At 35.6% G+C, this 25,971-nt stretch overlaps 1 protein-coding gene across 1 annotated transcript in view; it reads left to right on the top strand.

Moving 5' to 3' along the window:
• Positions 1-4,983: 4,983 nt before the first annotated feature.
• Positions 4,984-25,971, top strand: part of WNT2B (Wnt family member 2B) — a 41,874-nt gene continuing 20,886 nt past the window's right edge. Inside the window, exon 1 of the mRNA XM_072425708.1 lies at positions 4,984-5,825. Coding sequence (XP_072281809.1) covers positions 5,641-5,825 — 185 coding nt within the window. The 5' untranslated portion in view covers positions 4,984-5,640. The remainder of the gene's footprint in view (positions 5,826-25,971) is intronic.

Here is a 25,971-nt window from a genome sequence, read left to right as displayed (position 1 = left end):
CCTTTACCCCTAGATTCCCCATATATAGTAAAGTGTGCGTGCCCTGCTATTTTGCAAATAATAGATTATAACGGCCCATGTACATAGGGACTTCCATTATTTCACAACTAATGATTTAGTAATGACTAAAAAGTTTAATTGGACCACGGGTATACATGTTTTACCTAATAAGGTTGTTTTTTCACCATTTTTGAAGGACTGAACCATAAAACCATAATTCAATATACTGTATAATGCATCCCAATACTTTTGCACATGAACCCATCACATCTCATAACCACCCCATCAATGGGCCTGAATTATGAAAGCTCTCCAAGGCTGGGGAGGATACGCTTTCATCAGTGAAGCTGGGTGATACAGCAAACCTGCAGTATATTTGCAAAAGTTTTGAATCCTGGGCCAGATCCATTCCAGGTTTGCTGCATCACCCAGCTTCATTGATGAAAGCGTATCCTCTCCAGCCTTGGAGAGCTTTAAATAATCAGGCCCAATGAATCAGCAGGCGAGTATTAGTCAAGTGCCAGTCAGATCTGTACTTACTGCTACTACCTACTGGTTTACCTCAATGTAAAGTTGCATCAGAATTCTGAATCTTAATGTTCTGTCATTCCTAATAATGGTCCTGTTCACTCTGTCATTTGGGAGGATGTGAGTAGGCTATATATAATGATATTTTCTTATTCACTTTATCGTATTGCCTTTCACATAACAACAAGTTAACAAGTAACATCATAAAGCACAAACAAAAAAAGGTTTCCAACCAAAATAACGGGACCTTATAGGCTAAAATTAACAATTTTCTTTAAAAGTTAAAATGTATAAAAAAGACAACTTTATTACAAATCACATAATAAAATGTACAACAAACAATATAAAAGTAAAAATAGCACTGATATAGGTCTCCTTTTGGAAATTCTCTTTGAAAGTTCTCTATTCAAAACTTTTATGCATTTCACAGTAACTCAGTCCGCTTCTTTTAGGAAGAAGAGGTCTACAATTGCAACAACAGTTGATGCTTTAATATATCCACCTATTAAACAAATCAATGTTGTTATATTGCTTCATTTCAATGAGTTCACTACTTAACCACAATTTCATAGATATTCAAAGACGAATTTCACCTTGTTCTGGCTGTGCCCTAACTAACAATCTATGACAGAAGAGATTATAGGTGATTACCTGCACCCAGTATATAGATGCAAGTTCAGTTGTTTAGTTTTATTATGTTTGTCTTTGAATACCACAGTAATATGGTAAATACCAGCAAAGTATTACAATACCATGGTATATGGCAAAATGGCACATGTACTTAACATTGAATATCTAAAAATGACACCCCAGTAACAACATAGAAAAATGGAGTAATTGCATATGTACAATAATATATACATTCACCCTCTTCTCTTTTAGGTAAGGTATGCTTGTACAGAGTTTCCTTCAGAACTGCCATTATTATTTGTGAAATACATTCAACAAGTTGCTATAAACATTTCTCAGGGACTTTGGTCCACATTGACATGACAGCATCACACAGTTGCTAAAGATTTGTTGGCTTTACATCCATGGTGCAAATCTTTCATTCAATCAAATGCCAAAGGCACTGTATTGGATTGAGATCTGGTGACTGTGGAGGCCATTCAAGTAGAATTGCCATGTTCAGGAAACCATTTTTAATAATTTGAGCTTTGTAACATGGCTGTTTACCTGCTGAAAGTACCCATCAGAAGATGGGTACTCTGTGGTCATAAAAAGATGGACATGGTCAGCAACAATACAAAGGTAAGCTGTGGCACAATAAAACTATATGTAATTGGTAGTAACAGGCCCAAATTGTGCTAAGAAAATATGTCCCACACCATTACACCACCACCAGAAATTCCTTAAAGAATGACCAGGTAATTCCCATCCTTGGCCAAGAGGAATTTGTTTCTTGAACCCTTATCCATTTTATCTATGCATTTCATTATAAAGAAGATTAAGGTATATATAACAGTGATAACAAAGGTATAGCCCTATTGATAGGCAAGTAAAAGGCTCTGCTCTTCATGAAAAGCTGGCTCTAGTCTAAAATTCGGCAGAGGCAGTAAAAAGGTTCAAAAGAATAAGTTAATTTACAGTTATGATGTACAGTGAACCTGAAATGCCTGGGTGTTGGTGACAGCCAAGACCAGAACAAGTAAAAGGAGTGACTAGGAAAGAAGCAAGCACATCCAGAGCAAGACCAACCATTTTATTATATTATTTAACATACCAGTCTGAGCTACTGTCACTGATTGCACTATGCAACCAGTGTATGAGTATATAAGCTATTATGCAATATAAGCAACATTCATGCATTCTGATATTTACCTAATATTTTTGTACCATTTAAATTCCTAAATTTCCCCCCACCCAATTATTTTGGATGCCCAATAATGTGGAAAACATTGTCTATCTCTGTCTCTGGAATGTTGGTTGTGATTTACTCACTAGATTCCTACTCTGCCGACTAGTGGTGGCTATTGTAAAAGCACACAAGCAATCCACTGCTTTTTTTGTGCATTGTTCAAAACATAAAGTACATAAATACATCTAAAGTACAAAAGCAGAAGTGTAAAATGTATGTAATGACCTGTGTAGTGGCCTCTCCACCAAAAGTCCGGGACAGATAGGAAGATTAGAGGACTTTTTTACCTGACAAAAGTTCTGGCAAAAATACTTATAAAAGAACCGCTTTCCTTGGCTGATAAGCAATTTTATTGTTCTTTCATATGTTGCAGAGGCAGTCTGTTTAGGAAAAGTAGAAACATTGTTACCCAACATAAATTTTCATTCATGAATGTATTATTTCAATAAATCTGACCATCTGTGGCTTCCATGCAGGCAGAGATAGTTTAGGAAAAAACAGGGATCTCAGCAAGTAAGAAGTGAGGGCCCCAAATCTGAAACTTTCAAGCTCCCTGCACCCCTGCGGCACTGTAAGCTGGGGCCCAGGGCAATTTCCCAGTTTTCCCTACCATAAAACAGGCCCTGTTTGTAGAAATTTGCAGCCTGTATGTATATTTTTCTTTATAGTACACAGTTCCCCCAATATTGCTAGGCCAATATTAACAGCAATTTAAATATCCAACAGATGTTTAACAATTGCTTCTAGCAAAACCCAAATTATAATTTTTTTTGTTTTATTTTTAAACTACCAATCAGTTAAGGCAAAGAAAAAGATCCAAAGAACATACTGATACATAAAATATTGCGCAGAACCAAAAAAAGTACAATCATTATCTCTCATAGCAGCGAGAGCTAAGCCTCGTACAGATGTGTGATGAACAGATCAGAATCAAAGATCACTTCTAGTGACAATAGAATGAATGAATGCTGTACACACTGTGCTGTTCTGTACCATAGAGAGGGGAGGGGGGAGGACAAACAAGTGGCACTTCACTATCCTCATAGGAGTAAATAGCTGTCGTTCCCTATGAGTTGTTTATTAATTCATCATGGTGGACTGATGATCAATATTGGGGAACTGCTGTAAACATGTCAGATTTTGGCCCAATCTCTCAGTATGGTTGCCTAAGCAGTTTTAGAATGGTTTGCTCCCCCCCCCCCCTTTTCATAATAAAGGGTTTCATTTTTAGTTATAAAATGTGAGATAAGTTTTAAATGGAGTCTGGTAAGCCATGCATCAAGTTTTAAATAAAATTCACAGTTTTCTTTCACCTGTTGATTGGATATCCTATTAATAAAAAGAAAAAAATCGTAGGTACAGATGTTACAGAATGTTAGCCAAGCCTGGCCATCTATGGTTTGATTGGACAACATCCATATGTAGGATCCATGCCCCCCATGGCAAAGCCTTCCCCAGGGGAGACCCCAATTGCCTATCCTTTGATTTACCCCATGATAGACCTGAAAGTCAATGCACTGTTCCCCTTTCCCTCAACATTGTATAAATACATTTGCATGTTGGGAACTAAATGCAAAACAATTGTGAGCAGGTAGGTCCTTTATTGCAGAAGGGACACAGGATATTCTTTCTGCAATAAAATAAACTTACCTGCCCTTGCCTGTTAGCATTATTTTATTAAAACTAATTTTTTCTCTTTTTGATATTTTTACCATGTTCTCGTCCAAGTAGAGGATCTTTGGCCATCTTGATTGGCCTGAATGATGCAATTCCTGTGCATGGGCACCAGAGTTCAACAAGAGTGTAACAATACGATGCCCCTTCTGCAATAAATAAACTTATTTTTTGCCACAGGCAACAAAATCTTCACCCGGTCTTATTCCAGATTCCCAATCTATGGCTATCTTGTTTGGCCTGGATGACACAGGCGTTCATTCAGTTTCAGCAGCCCTCGCATGCGCAGCTCAATGTACTAGAAAAATAAAATTTCACACAGGCAGGTAAGCATGTTTAATTGTAGAAGGGACAACGCCTAATTCTTCTGCAATACAAATCCTCCCTGTTCGCAATTTATAATTGCAGACATCCAGTTATGCCAGGATCATAAATTAAACTGCACATGTGCACCTCACTGTACATTATAAAGAATATTGTGAACAAGTAGATACGTTTGTTTTTTGCAGAAGAGACATAGCATGTTCCCTGTGCCTGCTCACAATTTTATAAAAATTAGTTTTTTTTCCACTTTAACAATATGATGAACAGTCCAAGTACAGCAAAGCAGCCACTAATATCAGAAGTCACCTTTACATTGGAATTTATTTGTATCACATATCAATTCCTTCCTGTTAATGCACAGTTTCTATTTTAATTACTGTTATGACTATAGATTTAAAAGGAATTAGGGCTCACAAATTGCCAGGAAAAATAAAGCTCTGAGCATATAAAAGTTTAGTAGCTGCTTTCAGCAATCCAGCTGTTAGTAAAGGGAAGATTTGTTTTTTCTTTCAGCTATGTTCTTGCCTTAATCTGAAGGCACTAAGACCATGTAGACAGTGGCAGCCTAAAATGTGAGCAGTGACTATAACTGAATGCATGTGTCTTCCTCTTACTATCTGTGTGTCTGTATCACAGCAGCAGGTGGTAGTATGCTGCTACAACCCATTGCAAAGGTAGCTCAGCCTATCTTCACCCATTGCAGAGGCACTTTCTCAGGGGGGGAGTTTCAGCAAAGCCTGGGATCTGCTACCTCCCAAGGAATTCATCAAACTTTTCCCTGTCCAGCAAGACACAGAGACAGGCTCAGAGCAGCAAGTCAGATCATCCTTGCCTCCTCTCTTCATCACAAGGCAGATTTCATCAGCATCATCCTCCTGAACCTCTGGGCTTCCCTTCTGTGTGATTAGAGACATACAAGAGCTAAGTTTTCTTCACTTTAAAGAATGCATCATAAAGAGCTTTGCTTTGATTTATCACAGCTACATTTAGACTCTCTTTGACATTTTGCAGTACCATTTTCTTATCTACCTGAATAAATATTGTATTAGGATTAATGCATATATTTTTGCTACACTTTGCAAAGGAAAAGTGTATTTGCTTTAATCAAAAATATGTAAAAGCATTAGGATATTTGGATGAATTGATACTTTTTTTTAGATAACTTCATGGAGTAAAGCACTTACCTGCATCATACTCTGGATTACCAGGTGCCCTGGACACCTTTCTGCAAAGCACTTTGAGGAGACATTGCAAATATGATGGGTTTAACTCACCCAGGACAACCCCTTAGGAATCACACTAAATCTTCCTCAACTTCCAGATTAAAGCATTGTCATAGGACTGTGACTTCATCAGACAATGCCCCAACAAACTATAGGATGTATATTGCATATCTACTCATTCTGCTCATCCTGACCCCAAGAGTGAACTCTTCCTGGTGGTAAGTCATCAGTCTATTGCTTCTCTGCATCTGTCATTTACAAAATGTATTTAAACAGTTAAAAGGCATGCAAGAAAAAGAGATTTCTTCCTCCTTCATTGTTATTTCAAAATACCTTGAGGGGATTAGATTTAAAAGATTACAGTTTTTTTTTTTTTTGCAGTTTCCCTGAATAAACTTTCCCCTTAGATTTGCCACAGTTTAAATCTTGTACCTGCAATCAATCTCTTCTACCCCACAATCCAGCACACTGACAAGCTAGTCTTTGTAGTTTTAGAAAGTTTCACATTGTTTTATTTTCACAGGGGTTCTAAACCAAGCACAATTACTACAGAGAGTTGGATGCTGCTTTCTATCATCTCCTCTAGCAAATAACTGTGCTGAGATCACAGCAATCAGGCCAGGGAGATCTAGTGTGGTGTGAAGGCTTTGCAAGTATATTTTGGCTGTAACAATGATGTGGTGTAGATATTTGGTAAGGCAGCTGTTTGTTTTAAAGCTGATCTACTGGCATTCTTTAACAACGTGTGACTTGTAATAAGGTATTCAAGACATGCTGTAAAGGAGTTAAACTGATACACTGCAATTTGTATATTGAACCCACTGATGTGCGGGCAAGATAAAAGCTAGACAATAAGGTTGACCCTTCAGGGCTTAGCAAATTCCTTAAGTCCAGACATTAAAATATTCATGCTACATTCTGAACATAGCTGATTCGCATGGCCATTTCTGGCACAGTCATGGCGTAACACATGAACTTGCAAAATAAGTACGTTAGAATTTGTCCAAATAGTATTTTTAAAAGTGCTTTAAGTTACATTCAAGAATTTATAGAAAGGATTCTTTACAAAATACACCAACCTTAAATGTGCATTGGTATGCAGATATATAATTGTATCTAATATATATCTTCCATATTGTCCAAATATTCTTTACTATTTTATTTTTTTAATTTTTTCTTTTGTACTTGTAAGTGAATTACTAACATATTTTATGATGGCTCAGTAAAGCAATGATAAAACATCCAATTCAGTGGAGAAGAATCTATCTACTAATGTAATTGGGTGTTTGAAATGAATGAATATAAGTTTGCTGGCTGTAAAAAACCATATATATATATCTACCCTTTATATAGTAACTGTACAATGGTTGTTTATATATATTGTGTGTGTATATATATATATATATAATTTTCATGTTTTCGGAACAAATGTCTGTGTTAGAATTATTGTCTTATTTCTGTTTCGGTCATGCTTATTGACAAAACAGTTGTCAAGCTGGTGACTCTTTTCTTGCTGAAAATCAGAAAATATTTTAAAAAGTCAGCAGTAACAATATAAGCAAACATGTAGCTTGAAACATTCAGATGACTTGAGTCACAGCTAGTCAGATGTAGACATCTGTAAATCAAGACAAAAAGGAGACAACAGGTCAGGAAAAAATTAACTATAGTCAGCATTGTCTGCAATATATAAATATATTTTGCATTGTTTTTTGGCTAATACTATAATGTTCATTGCATTGGTTGATTGGTTATTTTTTCATGAAAACAAGATTAGTACTCTGTATAGCAGCAGCATCTTCCGCAGCATGGTAATTCATTGTCTGTCCATGATCTATAATCCACCAGAATAAGACAACATAAGAATGTTCACCTAGCACTAACGAGTTGCCAAATACTAAAGTGATTTATTAATAGAAGTCAACCTTTCACACCCCTAACAAATCCTTATTCACTTTACACATAGATTCGGTTCCTGTTTTTTATAAAATTGTGTATTTTACTTGAATCACACACTGCTGCTTTAGTCTGGTAATTCACTTCTTACAAGTTAACTCTTTCCAGCAAGGCACATAATTAATCAATTAAAATGACTGTCATCTATTCTGCAACAATTGCATCACTCATTTGCTTTGCCTCATGATCCTCCTGAAATCATTAGCAAAAAAAAATTTTTCCATTATAACCATTTTTATTAAATATACATACCTTTGGATGGGTAGGGTGGTACTTTAAATGTGTTTAAGATAATGTTTTTAGATGCAAAAAGGGGCCATTTCTATTTTCTATGTCAGGTTTTTTGTTATGCAAAAGCGCTTGAAACACTAACGTATAGTTTTTATTTAATAGACTCTAGATGAACAAGCCACATATTTAATATTAGAGGTCGTAAAATATAATACCAAAATACTGCTCGAGATTCTTAGCCAAGAGCTTATATAAATCCTGGTCTGCCTTGTGCTGCACAATCCACAGTATAAATGTTTAGCTGCTATTGTGTATGCGCAGCTAAAAATAACACATAATAATGAACATCAGATAAATATGTTCCCCCCATCTTGGTAAATAAATGGTATATGGATAGCATATTTTCCTTTTCAAAAGTTTGCATGTCTTTGGCATTTGCTAACAGTCTTTGGTATACCAGTAAGGTGTTCCGGAAACATTTCACATAGCACATGGTTTGGTTAGGTAATTGTTGAAAGGAACATAGAACTTTTTGTTTTTTGAAGATTGTGTGTTTCTTTTAAATACTATTATTTTTTTAATGAAAAATCTCAATAGGAAAGAATGGAGGTTACTAAGATACAGAAAGAAATTAGAAAACATTTAATAACTTCTCAATGAACAGATAAGGTTATCAAACTCATATGGTTAACTTGCCGATTTTACAATATATATGGGTTATATGATATTACAATTCACCTAAATGAGAGATGACCTTTTATTTTTACAAACTGAAATCCGATCGGTCCCTATGGATTACTATACTACAAGATATTACTCAGGCTCTTACAACTGATTTATTGACATAGACTGATTATTTTCATTCATATTTACATTTTAAATATGTTTGTCTACATGCTTTTAATATGAGCTGTGTATTTGGCAGATCTTTAATTCAGCATGAAGAGCGTCCAAATATGTGGCTATTGCCCAAACAATTGCTGATGTACAGATATCATTATATTCCGTCTAACAAGAACAAATGTACAGGCAAGAAGATAAAAATCATACTTGTCTGGTGACATCATCCACCATATTCTCACTGTGAATTTGACTGGTGACAGTATGGCTAAAAAATTGTTGTCCCAACAATCAAAAGTTTTTAAAATGATAGGGTTGTGTGTGCCCTATAAAAGCAAATCTGGTCAAAGTTGGAATGGCTGTGATTTTGTCTGACACAACACTAGAATGAAGCTTTCAACATGTTCCAAGATTTGTTGAAATCTACAAAATTGTATCGCTAAAGAAGCCAGCAGAACTATAATGTTGTGTTGCCTACTCCAATAAATCAGAATTTGACATTCAGCACAACTTGAATTTCTAAATGTAGATTTTTATTAGATACACCATGGTGTTTTAGCCAAAATTTAATGGCTGTTAGATAACATTTAAATGTTCTTACCTGCTAGGAAAACAAGTATGGGAATACAATAAGACAGCTGGGCCAATTTAGTGTTCCATGTAGATAAGAAAATGACTGCAATCACTTTTACCATTTAGCAGAATCTTGATCACTTTCTGCAAATGTGCTCAGAAATGAGTAGAATTGCAAAAGCAAGATAGCATAATTCTGCTGTAAAGGGAAAGTAAGCTTTGCTAATCTTTACTAGATTCACACATTTTGACTTAGTAAATGCTTGTGAAACTGCTCACTGAGGATCTTTTTCTTTTCAGTCATTGCATTGTGCCCAAGTTTGCTTTTCTCTTTTGGTTCCAGCACCTTTAGCTATAATGGCTCAGATCTCATCCACTGGCAAAACCGAGAATAACAGAATTCTTTGGTTCAGTTGCTTGCATTTTCTACACTTCAAAAAAAGTAAAAGTAACATAAATATCAAAAATGTGGAATTCGTATTCTGGAAATAAGAGATTAATATTGTTTCTAAGGATACCTAAAGTAACCGGCCTGTAATCAGTGGTATTTGGTTCATCTACACTGTACAGAGACACATCATCAACTGATAGTTATGCTAGAGATAGCCATGCATGGCACAAGGGGCATCAAGTGGTATACCTGATCTCCCTGGAAGATTGTGGATCAGACCATGTATAGGTTATATACATGAAATAACGAATGACCTAATTCCAAATGCCAAATTTGAGTTGTTACATAATCTACACAATATAATGTATAGGAGAGAACAAAACTCTTTAGGTAGGGCCACATTTGGCAGGTGCATATCAGCTGTTCCCAAGAACAATGTAGGACAGGTTGATGTCTCATCTCTCACCGCTATAGATAAAACAGCTATCCACCAAACATTAATTAAATCCAGCATGCTTCTGAAGGTAATAATTAGCTACATATATAGGCATATTTTGTTGACAGGTTTAGATGAAATATCAATCCCTATACATATTAATTGATACAAGGAAAAAATATGAAAAGGATTAACACACAATTGTATTCAAATTGTTCACAAATATGTAAATCTGAACGCCAGCCACATATTTCCCACAATTGTACTGGTTCCTCCGCAGTACTAAAGTTGCTAACCATGATTTCACTGTAAACTATGAGCTTCCCACGTGGAAGCAGGTCAGATATTACCTGGCTCATTATCTGGCTGGAGGACATGCACTATCATTCAGCCCTTTGTTTCTCATGTCCTTGGCCCACCTCCAACCCCAATCATCGAAGGCTTAGCATCACAAGAAGGCTCCTTGCATTGCACAGAAAAGCAGTGTCACAGGGTCTAAAATAGGGTATTTAATAAATGCAGAGAGGTTTATATAATAATTATATCAACATGTTGATGAGGTAGGAAAAGTAGTAACTAGGCAAAGCGAAAAAAACGTAGAATAAACCTCAGCAGTTGTTCTTTTTGCATATCAAAGTACAGCTTGGTCCAGAAGGTAATAAATGTCTACGCTCCATAAAGTTTTTTTTTTTTTTTTTTTGCTTTGTTTGTGATAAACTCACAGTAAGGTTTTTATACAGTAACTGACACCACACTGCCTAATAATATGTTGAGACAAACATCTGTCCTAATTGCATTTATTTAAAAAATGTACCTGTTCCGACTTACATATAAATTCAACTTAAGAACAAACCTACAGTCCCTATCTCGTATGTAACCCGGGTACTACTTGTACTTCATTATATTAGGCTGACTAGATTACTATTCTTGTGTGACTTTGTTCTGCATTTTTACCACTCATCTACATGCTATGATATAGGATATGACATAGCTATACTTTATACTGTTTGGGATTTTGCCATAAAGACAGAGTTAGGGACATTTACCGGAAAGAAACGCTTTTTGTAAAGGACAATTTACTTTGTACTGATATAGAAAGTGGAAAAACTTCATAATTGTCCTGCCAGTTTATTTGGATATAGGTTTGGGAATGTTATCCATATATTATTATTATAGAATATTTGTGAAGGTGTGCATACCAGGAATAGTTCATACTTCCTATAAATGGTGACGCTCAGTCAACCTAACATAGATATATACATGAATAAGTGTGTTTGATATCAACATCACTGGCAGCAATCAGACTGTATTGGGATTAGTCAATTGTAGGAATTTTGAATGTAAATGATCATGTTTAGAGACTAAAGATGGAGAGCAGTAGCCCTACGAGTCTCGAAACATTGGGTACATGACCCATTCTTCTGTCAAATGCTTTAGGTCTGGGACCTGCATCTTTCATAACTGTATATGCAGACTACCCAACATAGTAATATAAGACTATAAAGGCAATTTTGGTGTGTTTAATTGCTGCATTCTTTCAGTCTAATATTGGTTCTCAAAACCAACACTAGAGGTCTCGCTGCTTCGTGATTTGCAAAACTGGGACAAAAAGGGGACATAGGACAGAAGAAACATACATGGTGAACGAGTATTGTGTGACTGGCGCAGGGGGAGATAAAGTATGATGGTGTTATTTTCAGAGATAATTGTTGACTAATGTTAGATTTATATGTTTAACAAATTTGTATTTATATGTAATAAATTAGGCTTAAATTATATATTTTAGTTATGGTTCAGGAGTTTACGATATAAAAAAATGGTAGTTACCCAAAAATAGTATTATGTGTTCATACCTTTTGTCCAGCCCAATGGCCTAATCAGACTAGGGTTGCCCAACGCACCACAACAAATCATGCATAGTTCATTTTCTGATACACTGGGAAGGTACACTGAGGCACCCAAATGCAATACCATGCTAAGGAGTACTGCCAGTTATTGTGCATCACAACACAAAATCGTGCATAGGTCCTTAGTGAAAAAATAAAAACACGAGTGTATGTTAAATTATAAGAGGAGGGTTATGTTTGTACCCTATTTAGAGAAAAAAATGAAGAAAGGAAAACAGTTCACTTTGAATCATTGGAGCAGAGCAATCTAGTTATGATTAGAGCTTAATTTTATTCCACAGCCAAGGACAAAATTGTAATATATTGTAGCTTATATGTCCTGCTACATTTCTGTTCCTTTTTCCTAGTAATATTGCTGGTAACATACTTCCTGTCTTTTGATGATAAAACCTACAAAATTGTGATAAGAATAAAAAAATCTCTTACCTCCCATCAAATCCATAATGTGGTAGATGAGGTATTGTTCTGTAGTTCACAGAGGACAATTCTTCATGACTGATAATACTTGACATAAGACTGCAGAATGCACACTTGATTTTTAGCCTGGGTAAAGAGTTACCACAATTATGATACCATAATTTCACACTTATTTACAAGATATAACAACACACTTCTTTAGGTATATTAAGAAGACCCAAAGAAGGTGAATAGGATAAGTTCACAGATTTACATATTCTCTAATTGGAGTTTCCTGCAGGGAAGGGCTAGCCATTTACACAGGAGCTGGTATTTAAATACTTCCACATGTGCCTGATTGCAGAGGTATTTTTTGACAGAACGTGTTGTTTTTTTGAATTATATTTAGCGTTTGTTGAGCAGATATGCAAACATTGCTTAATGGAAATGTTTTTCTATCTGGATATTAATTCCTCTTGATTAATATTCCTTTAAACATACCTATACACTTAAAATTGCTTTAAATGGTCATGATTTTTTACCTTAAAGGGAAAAGGGTCTGTTTCTCCCCTTTCTTCATATTTTGCTTCTATCCAGCATATTAATTAAGTAGAAAACAGTGGGAGTTAGGTAACCAATAGCTAATTATAAGAGTTTATTTTAAAATCAATTTAAAAATAAAAGTAGGGTATGCAAGAAAGTCTGAAGTGGGGATGAGCAAAACTGCCCAGGTTTAATATGGTTTGGGTTTGTTGAATCCTGTTTGAATTTCAACTAACTTAAACTTAGTAGACAATCCCATTGAAGTCTGTGGGCTGAATCCTGTTAGTAAATCCTGCCCACTTTTTTTGGGAAACACTAAAAATGCACAAATCCTATACAAAGCTTGATTGGGGGCTGCCCTACATTTGTATTTGCTGTCAAGGAACAAAAGGATTTTTAAAAACCTTATGACATAGAACACTGGTAGAACATGTTTGGCTGTGGGCTTTTTTTATAGTTAGCTTGGTTTACATAGAGCATCAGCGCCCCAATCTGATTTATATTATTTTAGAGTTTATTTTAGGAGCACATGTTTTTTCCTAAAACAGTAATGGGCCCACAAGAGACTCTAGATGATAAAGTAAAACTGGCCAACAGTAGAAAATTCATATTAGGGGGGGTTGATAGAAATGTATTACAGAAAAAGAGTATAGCCAGGTGTTTTATTACCAGAATTAAGGGACTGCAAATAAAATAGAGATGTAAAATTGGCAAGAAGCAAACTTGTAAATAGAAAAGATAGGCCTAAATGTATTAGAGAATAAGGACACAAATAAGGGCTTTACTATCAGAAATGAGATTACCAGAAAAGAGAATACAGCAGGCTAAAATTGGCTACCAGCAGGCCATTATTAGTTAGGGATAAGGGAGTAACTGATGTGATCCTTACAAGTTTTATTTATAGAGCTGGGCAGAATGTGTTAAGTGTGTAAGTTAAGTATAAGTGATGTTGAGGTAGTTTAGGTACTTTTCTATTTCAAACAATTCAGCAGAACAGGGTTCAAATGCTCAAATCACTAGTACAAAATACACAAAACATGTGTGGTTGAGATGTACACCTCCACTCCCACCACCTACAGTAAGAAGTTATGTGGAAAACAACAAAATATAAAACATCAAACACTTAATTCTTTATTAAAATTCTAACCCCATATGGGGTCTAAAAACTTTATAAATTTACCACAACAAGACTTGACAGCCTTAATCAAAGACCATGATTTCCATATAAACACGATGTGTTTCACAAGATTAACCTGCTTCTTCAGGGAGTATAATCACTTACAATAGGTTATAAAAAAAGGTATGTTCAACATATTTGATACAATTTAGATTTGGGCTACAATTTTAGCCTCAAACAAGAAATTGAACACCCAAGATCACTGTGCTTCGGAGGCAGATAGGTAAATATACCAACAAAGGCAACCAATACGAATAGGTCTACTGCATATGGTCAATGACCTAGGTCACACTTCAAATATAGGACTAGTTTGTACAGGTTGACTCATAGGAGGATATGATCTGCCTGTCATTTCACAATATACACAGCTACATTTTCACCTTGCACCGTGCATATTTTTAACAAGCAGTAAGAAAATGACCTCTCTAGCTGCATCACTAGCAAACAATTCATCCTTAAAGTTAGCAAAAGACTCACTAAAATCACCTAAGTCAATTTCTCAGCCATGCTTCCTACAAAGAATAATAAACTGCCATGTCAGATAGGCATGAGACCAAAGAAAGCTGAAATGACTTAGGGGAAGACTTCAGTGAACCATGAGGATGGATTATGCACAGTGCCTTCAGCTATAGAGGTCAGTATATTTGAATATTTGAATATCATATAGCCACAATTCAATATTCACCCTTAAAGGCAGTTTCAAATTTACATACCTCCTTTCAAATATTAGCCCCTGCATGCATCATGACTGGAGGCTTTTAGGAGAAATACTAACACAATGGGTGCTGTGACATTTTCAGTAAGCCACATGTACCGCCCCTATGGCCCCTCTTAGCAGTCATGGTCTTCCTATATTGCATTGAAAGGTATGATTTCATCTGTGGGTCATGCTAATGCTCAGGGATCAATAGTCATTGACCTAAAACAATAGAGACAGACCTTATTTGCTGCATGATTTTGGGGGTCTTTTAGTAAAAAATTTTAAGCCAGACATAACCAGGCAACTATAATTTTCTAAGAAAGGCCAGTAGTGGCACTTAAATAAATGTATTTATGATGTGTGTACTTCAGACATATCCTAAACATTATGTCTTAATGTTATAATAATTTTAGATTTTAATGTTATACTTTGAAACAGAACACCAGTACACCGAAATGATTTAAAAACACAACAATATGAGTGCCAAATGCTCTAAAAATGTTATGAGAACCAACCCCTACTAATCCTTATAATTTATTATCATCAGGAGTTTAAATACCAAGAAAATAGGAATTGTTAGCGGTTTTAAATTTATATTTCTGATGAGAAGAACATGTGCAATTTATTATTATTTTTTTGTTAGTTCACAAGGGGACATTAATCATATGTTAAAATGTTGTCAAACCTATGTGATTTTATGTCTAGAAATTACAGATGATAAATCTAAAGAGAGTTTAACATCAAAACTGTTACATTTAGAAAAAGAAATACACTTTATGGAATCACAATACAACCAAGTGATTTTTCTTGATATACTAAGCAGGGGGCTCATATATCCACTCAATTATTGCTGAACCTTAAAACCTAAATTTATTTGTATGCATGCTTATTGAAAAGAAACTCTGATGTATACAATATTGATTTAGAAATTTTAGATAAGTAAATAGTTTGTCCTTATTTTGACAATGTAGATCCAGATAAGTTCATTGATTCTGGGGGACTTACACAAACTTTCTTTTCATGTGGAGAAAAGAGATTTCATTAAATATAATTTCTATAGCACCTATCAACAAATTCGGAGGAAAGATGCCAATAGGTTCTGACAGCATAATGATGCACTTGTGAGTGGGAAGAAATCCTAATTTATATCAGTGATATATCTCACCATCAATAACAGGCTTAAGATAAAATGACCAATGATTATTTAACCTGAACACCTAGCAAACATCTAATTACCCATTTAAATGCTCTTTCTTACCTGCCATTCTTTTCAGCCATTCTGCCAAACAGAAAGGTAAGGAGTGAATGATATCACGTTTCTTCAAACATTTAACAGCAGTCTTGGCCATTGACCACCACCACCTGCTAATTGGATAATGAAAAAACATCTGCATATCAATGAGGTAATCAGTCTGCTAAATTAGCTGCATTTAAAAATGATTTATAATAAGTTTTACAAATATATACAAATACAGAATAAAGCTAAACTTTAGGTGGATTAGGAAAAACTATGTATTTTAAATACAATGGGCCTGATTTATTAAAGCTCTCTAAGACTGGAGAGGATACACTTTCATCAGTGAAGCTGGGTGATCCAGAAAACCTGGAATAGATCTGGTTCAGGATTGTAAACATTTGCTAACAAATAGCAAATTACTTTTAGGAGATCCATTCCAGGTTTGCTGGATCACCCAGCTTCACTGATGAAAGTATATCCTCCCCAGCCCTGGAGAGTTTAAAAAAAACAGGCCCAATATGAGTAAGCAATTTTACTTCTTGTCATTCTGAAAATCGAGATTGGGGAGAAGGAAGGGCAGAACTCTAGACCAATGATATTCTACTGCAATGCACATGTGAGAAGAGAACAAGATAAAGGTAATGAAATCATTAGTGTTCTACCTTCCCTATATTGTCCAAGTTCAATGACCATCAGTAGATATGGGTTTGTGTTGTCCAGTGTTATTGACCAAGCTGTGTTTCTGTTGTGGCAGGGGTCAAGAATCTAGCTGTGCTGTATAGCAGAAGGATCTGTATTAGAAAATTGGCTGTACATAGCTATTTATTTTTGTAAGCCTGCCTTATCCATAGCTCTAAACATTAATTTATTTTATTTGTGCCAAAAGTTCACTAAAGTTGATTTATAGTGATCTAATGTATTGCTATGAGAAGGCATAGAAGGCACTTTTGGGTGTTTACAAATTAGTATCCTTAGTATCCTGAACATGCACCCTAAATGTTAGTGCAGGATTAGGTATGTAAGAAATGTGCACCTCCACACCTGAAGGTAATGGGTATTTTCCTTAATCTGGGATAAGTGTCAGGGGGTAGTAAACAAATCTTTAGCTTTGCCTTGAATGGTTCTACAAAAGACAGATGGCCTTAGCTTTCAGGAACGGCAATTTACACTAATTATTATCAATACAATTAGTGTTGTTGTGTTTTTATTTTTTAGTGTCCTTTTAAAGTCAAAACAGTCAATTTTGAAGCTTAAAGAATCTTTTTGTGACTTGTACCAAATGATATGTAGAAAATGTTGTTTTGGAATGTGGATAGGAAACTGTCATTAGATAATGAGTCACTGCGAGGAATTCATCAGGCAAACAACACTTCCAGTTTGTGTATACATACACATTTTTCATATGCTTTGGTTTCCTATTTAATTGTGCCATACGTCAACTTTTGATTTTGTCTGAAAATCTTTCCTCCCACGCCGTGTTCCAGGATGTGTTTTCCTTACAATGTCTGTGTCTTTTGCCCAAATTTTGTGTTCCAAAAGTGCACATGGAACTGTTTAAAAAGGTCAAATTTTTTTAGAGCCTAAATAGTATAATAATGTTCAATTGACATGTTAAAGGTTTTAGTGCTTTAAAGGCCAAATGCAAAAAATGAGGGGTGCTTTGTAAACCTGTCTTCTGAACACAAGTTTATTTGGGCAATTACATGATCTATAGCTTTTGTAGAGTTAAATTACAGAGTTAAATAAATACTTTAAAACTACAAAACAATAATTAGCTAACAGTTTAATTACCATGTAATAACAAAACGGATTACACAGTTTTGCCACTTAAGATGAGATTTTAAAAGCCAAACAGCCAAAACAGCCTCATATCAAAACCCCATTATAGGGAAAAACAATCTAAACCATTTCTACTAAAACAAACATACTTTAAACATAAAGATCTTTCAGCGCAATCTGCCATGCACACATGTAGAGATGTGACTCTCTCTCTTGTGCATCCTTCTCTCTGCTGTATGGTACACAATCCTAACACAGGAGTAGAGAATAAAAGTATGGTTGTTATCTTTTAGTAGTTTCCTCAACATGTTCTTCCAAAATGGACCTTTACAGTTAAAATAGTTCTTATATCTTCTCTTACAAATAACTAAACTTTTCTTTTACACCTCAGTTGCCTACAACTAAAATTGCCTCCTACACCTCCCTTAAATAAAACAGGACAATACTGGTACAGTTCTGGCACATACAGATCACGCAAGTCAGAACCCATGGAGAAACAGCCATTAGGGCCACGGTAGGTATAGTTTATTTACAAAAAATATTTTCTCTCTTTACTTTTATTTGTATTAATTTTATTAATTTTGCATGTAGCCCATTTTGTTGGCTCACACGTTTTGCTCAGTACTCAGACTGTAAAAAACTAAAATACCAATGAACACCACTAAAGTGCTCACTTTGCTTTTAATTTTGTTAACACTGATCCTCATTTTTCATAATTTACTATAAGCAGTTGTACAAAAGCAAAAATTCTAACCATAGGATAGGTTGTTGGAGGAACAGCATCATATGCACTTTGGGGATACAGAAACATATGTCATGAACAATATCCCCATACATAAAATATATATTTATTTTATTGCCCAATTCTAAATTTCCTAGTATACCCTAAACCATTACTCCATATAATGGTGGTATATGGAACTGCAGAAATTCATTTCAACAACATTTTTATTGTACTTCATATAGGATTTTTTTTTGCTCCCTCAGTTCTTTACTGAAGATAAGTTGTTTATGCTTTATAACAAAAAATGGGAAGGTTCTTAAAACAGTTTAATGTTTACTTTGATTTACAGCTGCTCTCGAATGCAGCAACCTTTTTGCACTTATCATCAGTTACACAGACATTATTTATGCAATAATCTGCCTTTTCCTGTTCAGTACAGAAATTTTTAAACTTCTATAGATGATATCCTTATTAGGAGGATATTCAAGTTAATGTGATGTGTTTGTTTGAGCTCCAACAGCAGAATTTGATAGCTTGTAAAATTTTTGTTGAATTGTTAGAAAGCCAAAGAAAAGAATTACAATGTCCTGATGTCATTTACTAGAAGACTCTGTTCTTTAGGTATATGCTTTTTCTCCATTTTGAATGCCGTATTGGCAATGGTAAGGGCACAGTCAATAAAATATGGCCATGTTTCCCCAACTAAACTAATTATAGTCTGAAAAATATGAAAGAAACTCTCTCTCCCAACTACTTATAGATCATATAGTTACCCCATTTGGCTTTGTTACTTAGTTACAGTGAGGAAAAGAAGTATTTGATCCCCTGCTGATTTTGTATGTTTGCCCTCTGACAAAGAAATCACCATAATGGTAGGTTTATTGTAGCTGTGAGAGACAGAAAAACAACAAAAGAACCCTCAAAAACCCAGTGCCCAAAAGTCAGAGCTTGATGTGCATTGTAATGAGTGAAATAAGTATTTGATCCCTTCGAAAAAGATGACTTAGTACTTGGTGGCAAACCCCTTGTCTGCAATCACAGAGGTCAGACATTTCTTGTAGTTGGCCACTAGGTTTGCACACATCTCAGGAAGGATTTTGTTCCACCACTCTTTTCAGATCCTCCCCAAGTCAGTAAGGTTTCCAGGCTGATGTTTGGCAACTTGAACCTTCAGCTCCCTCCACAGATTTTCTATGGGATTAAGGTCTGGAGAATGGCCCTGGAGTAGAGTTGATGCCAAAGAGTTAAATTTTGGTCTCATCTGACCACAACACTTTAACTCAGTTCTCCTCTGGATCATTCAGATGTTCATTAGCAAACTGCAGATGGGCCTGTACATGTGCTATCTTAAGCAGGGGGACAGTGCGGGCCTTGCAAGATTTTAGGTCTTCACGGGCCAGTGTGTTACCAATTGTTTTCTTGGTTACTATGGTCCCAGCTGCCCTGAGATCATTGACAAGTTTCCCCCGTGTAGTTCGGTGCTGCTTTGTCACCGTTCCCATGATCATTGCAAATCCACGAGGGGAGATCCTGCATGTAGCCCCAGGCTGAGTAATTTTGTGTTTCTTGTATTTGTGAATTATCGCGCCAACTGTTGGCACCTTCTCACCAAGCTGTTTGCCATAAATCTTGTAGCCCAGTCGAGCCTTGTGTAGGTTTACAATCTCGTCCCTGACATCCCTGGACAGCTCTTCGGTCTTGGCCATGGTGGCTAGTTTGGAATCTGATTGATTGCTTCTGTGGACAGGTGTTTTTTTTTGAGGTACTGTAAAATATATATTTAAAGGTCACACACAGGATGGCCATTGATGTTATTGGGGCATACAGAAATCCTGAGCCTCAGCCATACTTCATCAGATAACGTCAGTAGTCATATCACATTAGTCCCTATGAAATGCCACATAGATTGCCCATGATTTAAAAGAGAAACCAGCATGGATAATTCCATCAGTCACATAACAAAGATTACACAGAGAATGCCACCACTTGCTGACTGATAGGGAAGAACCCACATGAAATGCCATATCACATCATGCCATATCGTAGCTCCCTTTTTTTGTATAGCATTATGATATCAAAGAAATTGCACCCACTCATTTCATTGTCAAAAACAATGACAAATTCCATTTCATTTGAAGTAAACCACAAAATATAATTACTATTATTTTTACTGCTATTTGAAGAGGTCTCAGAAAATGACACCAGTACTTTGTAATATAAATGTATTCCTGGGACATGTTTTACAGCAGAGCTGGCTTAAAACAGATCATTTGTATCAAAGCGGAAGGGAAATAAAAACAGCTGGCAGATGGAGTCCATCAAGTCTGATAGTACAGTGCTGCTGCCAAGTTCATCGTACATAGGTTGCGTGATACAGCACTACAAGGGTAGAGTCAACAGTCATATTATTAATATGTTGTTGATCTCTGGGGAACTGAATACAGAAAGAGATTTAAAGGAAATAATATCTGCCAACCTAAATGTAAAATAGATAGTTACGGAGTGTGTAAATATTTCTGAGCTGCATGATTTTGGTTTATGTTAGTTGACAGTGGTTTTATGATTATTGTATTATTTTATGCCAAAGTAAGTACGAAAATAGATTGATTGTTTAAGCGTTAGAAATATTTTAAGGTAGTACTTTTGCGTCACTGCATATCAGTCTGCATTGTTAGCCTTCAACAAAAGCTGTATGATTTACCCGCTCTGACATATTTGCCAACATAGTTATCATTTTCCACTGAAGCTTTTCCATTCCTCTGGAACTTGAATTGTGATCCAGGATGACAGAATTGAATAATTGTGACACTACTCAAACACCAGTAATTGCCTATTAATGGTAGAGTACTATTAAAATAACTTCTGAGATATTGCTTTGATGTTTTTTTCTGTCCCAATTTATTTTTTAATTTTTCATAAAAAAATCTTTTTACCTTTTTCTGCATCTCACTAAAGCTGATCACTTGCAACATCTATGCAGCCACTTTTTGTCTTTAAGCATGCACATGTTGCTGTAGATCACTTCTTTATAATTGTTAGGGGGTTGGGGGGGGGGTTCCCTGATAATTAAAACAGTAAATCATGCCTGCATATTAGGTGTAGCCCATGTAACAGGGACAACACAAAAAAATTATGAAGCAGGAATAGAGCGTGTGTTCATAATTATCCATTCAAAGTCAGTTAATACCTGTACCCAGTCTTCCTTTTCTTTCAATTTACCCAAAACAGATAGGACTATATGAAGACTTTACACAGCTCTACCCACACTATTTGCCTAGTGTCAAGCAAATAGGGCATCTACACCAGAAATATTTAAATTTATAAATATCATTTGGCAACATCCAACAAGATGTCAATTTCCTCTCCTGTAGACTGTGTATTAATATGTCATCGATATCAACCTCATAATACAATTTAACGGCAGCCAAGTCTCAAGTAGCATCCAGTATTTGATTTCCCTTCCTCCTTTGCTGAGATGGCCTTTTTAATTACTGACAGTGATTTTTACATTTGCCCACCATGTAGTCAAGGAGGACTGGCTGATACCTGCCCTTTCCTTTTTACTTTAGTAAATTGCTTAATGCTCAACTCAGTTATGTTTTTTTATCATTTTGGATAGAACGGGGAGGAGTTCAAAATTCCACTAGGCCATAATTTTTTCTCTGACATGGCTGGGGATATTTTCTTCTTTGTTCTGTCCCCGTGCTGCCCAAGAAATGATAGTCCTGTAGCCAGGAAGGCATAGACAGCAATTAAAACATTGTTAGAAGTTCTAACTCTTCCTGACTTTACTAAAAATGTGTTTCTTGGTTGCATAGTACACATCAAAATCCTAAATTGTATCCTTTAAATTACATATTTGACTTCTACACTTCTCCATGTTCCCTACAGTGTGGGAACTTTATTGCAACAGTAATTTGCATTTTTTTCACTTTAGTAAATAAGTGTAAGGAGTGTTATATTATGCTAATATACAAATTAAGGAACCTTGTACATGTTTACAGAAAGGGTCAGGACAGCTGGTATGCACATTCTTGTTTTAGTAGTTTGCCATGTCCTGGGTTAAGGGTCTGATCTTTGTAATTTCAATAAAAGGAACCTGGTATGGAATCCATAAGGACATAGAAAGCATGCACCCTTACCAATATTGTTAGTCATAGTGCTATTCTGAAATGGCACAATGCTGGCATCCCTAAACTTAAATATAATATTTTCTTTTTAGTTCAGTGACATAAGGATTGGAATGACAGCCCCACTAAACTCCGATTCAAGACCTTGCAACTTACCAATAGCAGCTCCTCTATTTCTATCATAACAGATTCCTTCTAATTAAGCAGTACAGTTAATTACGTTCAACAAATATGTTAACTTAATTGGATTTTACTTACATTTCTTGGAAACTTTATAACTTGATTTGATTTATATTAGTTAGAACAAAAAGGTAACCGGCAGTTATAAGTAAAATGCATTACAGTAATTTAGTAATCCTGAAAAATTCATGAAGGGTCAACAAATATATAAATGCTGGGAATATTTAGTAAACTCGCAGCTCCTAAAAAAACTGCACTAAATTGCTGTGGACAGTCGGATCACAAATAAACACATTCACACTTTGCTTTTTTTACTGCCTTATAAAATAGGCCTGAATGCAACCTAATGGCTGGATGCCAATGGGAAATCCTCTTAACCACAGCTCTTGTAGTCTTGGCCAAGAAGTTCATCATGAATCCTTGTTATAATGATCATAATGAATGCAGCCCAGTGGAGTGGCATTAGTTTTTCAGTTGAGCTACTGGCTTAAATGCCAAGGCTTCCTATTTTTAATTGAGCTTTAGAAAAGCATGAATCATTTGATCATTGCTTCATGCCTTCGGGGCCAAAAGACAGGGACATCAGAGTTCAGCCACCCACAAAGTAAACTGAGATCTAACTGAACCAATTCTAGCATTAGGAGACTGTGCCAAAGTATTTATCTGTTTAGTATTATTCAAGCAGTCAGAATTACTCAACTATAAACTTACACATCTACAGGGATTATTATACCAGTCTCTTTATAGCTGGTTTTCAGCTATTTATCTCAGAATGATGATGTTGGCAGGATGTGCTGGGACTTGTTGTTAGCAGCAAATCAGAACATGTATTCCATGACATACGTCACGTGAGTATATTTAATGAGTATATTAAATAAACATATATTTAATGTTTCCTGCTGTATGCTCTAAAACACAAGAGTTATTGCAAGTTTATCAATGATCCTCCAATGACAATTGTAAATAAGGGGAATTTGTAATACAGGTAGTCACGGGTTACATATGAGATAGGGACTGTAGATTTGTTCTTAATTTGAATTTGTAAGTCCGAACAGATACACTATTTTATTAAATGTCATTAGGACAGATGTTTGTCGTAATATATTATTAGGCAGTATGGTGTCAGTTACTGTATAAAATCCTACCTGTGAGCTAACCACAAACAAAGCAAAAAAAAAAAAAAAATACAAAAACGTTATGGAGCCTAGACATTCATTACTTGTGGAGCAAGCCTTGCTTTGATATGCAAGAAGAAACTCCAGAGTTTGTCTTGGTCATTAAAGAGCTCAGTCCCAGGTGTGTTTAGCAAAAGATTTCTTCTTCAAGTCATGCAAACCGCCCCCCTCCAAGCCTCTGTCCTGCACATGAGCAAGCGGGGAAGCCCTTTTCGTATCTAGGAGTCGTCCTTATGTTGGATGTCCTTAACCCGGGGACTAACTGTAGTTAAGTTTTCATGTATGTTTCAATTTCTGCTTTATGACCTTTCCACACAAGCATATCAACAGGTTAGTTTTCTTGCTGTTATGCTGATTCCCTTCAAGACAATCTGAGTCACTGATTTGCAACAAGACGATCATATTTACCTATACCATATTGCACTCGACAGAGAACCATCAAAACTCAAAAAAAGAACCTAGTAATGCTAAACTCAAAGTCCCTTTTTCATAATTAAGGCTTCAGTCTGATTAAAGTATATCTAAATCCCAATTTTTGCTTTTATTGTTGATGGAGTAGGTGAGAGTTAAAACACTTCTTTTTCATTTGTAACTCTTTAGAAAGATTTCTGTTCCCTGGATTTTTAATGTGAAAACCTTCAACTCCTTTAGGTGTTTAACCTGAGGATTTAAAAAGCCCGTGTTTGAAATTTTTATGCATTCCAATGGACTAATCTACAGCAGGGACTTTCCTTAAGTCACGTTTATTGATAACGCTTCTTGTAACCTTTTTGCAACCGCGGGGTTGGCACGGGTAAACACGTTAGGCAGTTAAAATACCTGAATTTCGAACATGGGCTTTTTAAATGCTGAGGAAACAGGCCGTGTAGACCCAGCCTTAGTGAATCAACTATTTTGGTAAATCTTCAAAAATCATTGATGCAGCATGACAAATATTTCTTTCCAAATATTTTACTACCTTCTTTTTCACTGTTTCTTCTACTCCCATGTCCCCATCCTACACTCCCTTCCTGTTTTCTCAAAATGCTGCTTTCTAGGTCGCTTGCTTATCACACATAATGCCAGGATAATCTAGTTCTCATGGTTAGCAAATTGCATTCTTGGCTTCTTCAGGTATAATAAATAATGCATTTGTCTTTAGAAAACATGCCATACCCCACAAAGATTTATGTTCTTATCAAAGATGTCATAGTTCTTAAATTGGACTTATTCAGTGTGATAGCCAAGTATCTGTGCAATTTATCTCTCAAGTGTTTGTTAATAACAGATTCAAGATGGATAATGCTGTAATAAAACTATGTAGAAAACCTGTGTCTTCAAGAACTGTGTCTTTCATAAAGCTTAAAAAGAAGACACAATGATTCCTTCTGGAAGTTTTTATTTCTGCTGCAGTTTAGAGGCTTACCAGCACTCATTGATTTATTTTTAAAAATGTGTTTTCATAAATTTCTCTTTATTATTTTACCTAATGCATTTACAGTATACTCACCTGCGGAACATAAATGTTCACTGGGTTTAATAAAATTCTCCAAGACTGAAGAAGATGGATTATCATGAAAGAACCTGGGTGATCCAGCAAACTTGGAATGAATTCCCTAAAAAAAGTTCTATTAATTAGCAAATGTTTTCAACCTTGGGCCATTCCAGGTTTGCTAAACCACGTAGGTAATAAATCACACCCATTAGCTATAGCTAATTAGATAAAAACTCAGTTCCTGAATGTCCACCATAAACTTGCCTTTTCTCCCCCAGCCTTACTGCCCCTGCCCACCCTATTCATTTAATGTATTTGGTTCTTTTAATCACGTGGCTCAACAATACATATAGGCATTACCACATCTTCTTGTTTTTAGCCCTTTGTTGCATAGAGAACCACAGTGATGATGTCACTGGACCTAAATCAAGCTATGTCATAAAACAGAAAGGTTCTATATAATGACTTAATTCACATGCTGATGAGAATGGGAATAGAAGTACCAAAAGAAGGCA

The sequence above is a fragment of the Pyxicephalus adspersus genome, chromosome 1 (assembly GCF_032062135.1).
Source record: "Pyxicephalus adspersus chromosome 1, UCB_Pads_2.0, whole genome shotgun sequence".
In the NCBI taxonomy this organism is placed as follows: Eukaryota; Metazoa; Chordata; class Amphibia; order Anura; family Pyxicephalidae; genus Pyxicephalus; species Pyxicephalus adspersus.
This window is presented reverse-complemented; position numbering and strand designations above follow the sequence as displayed.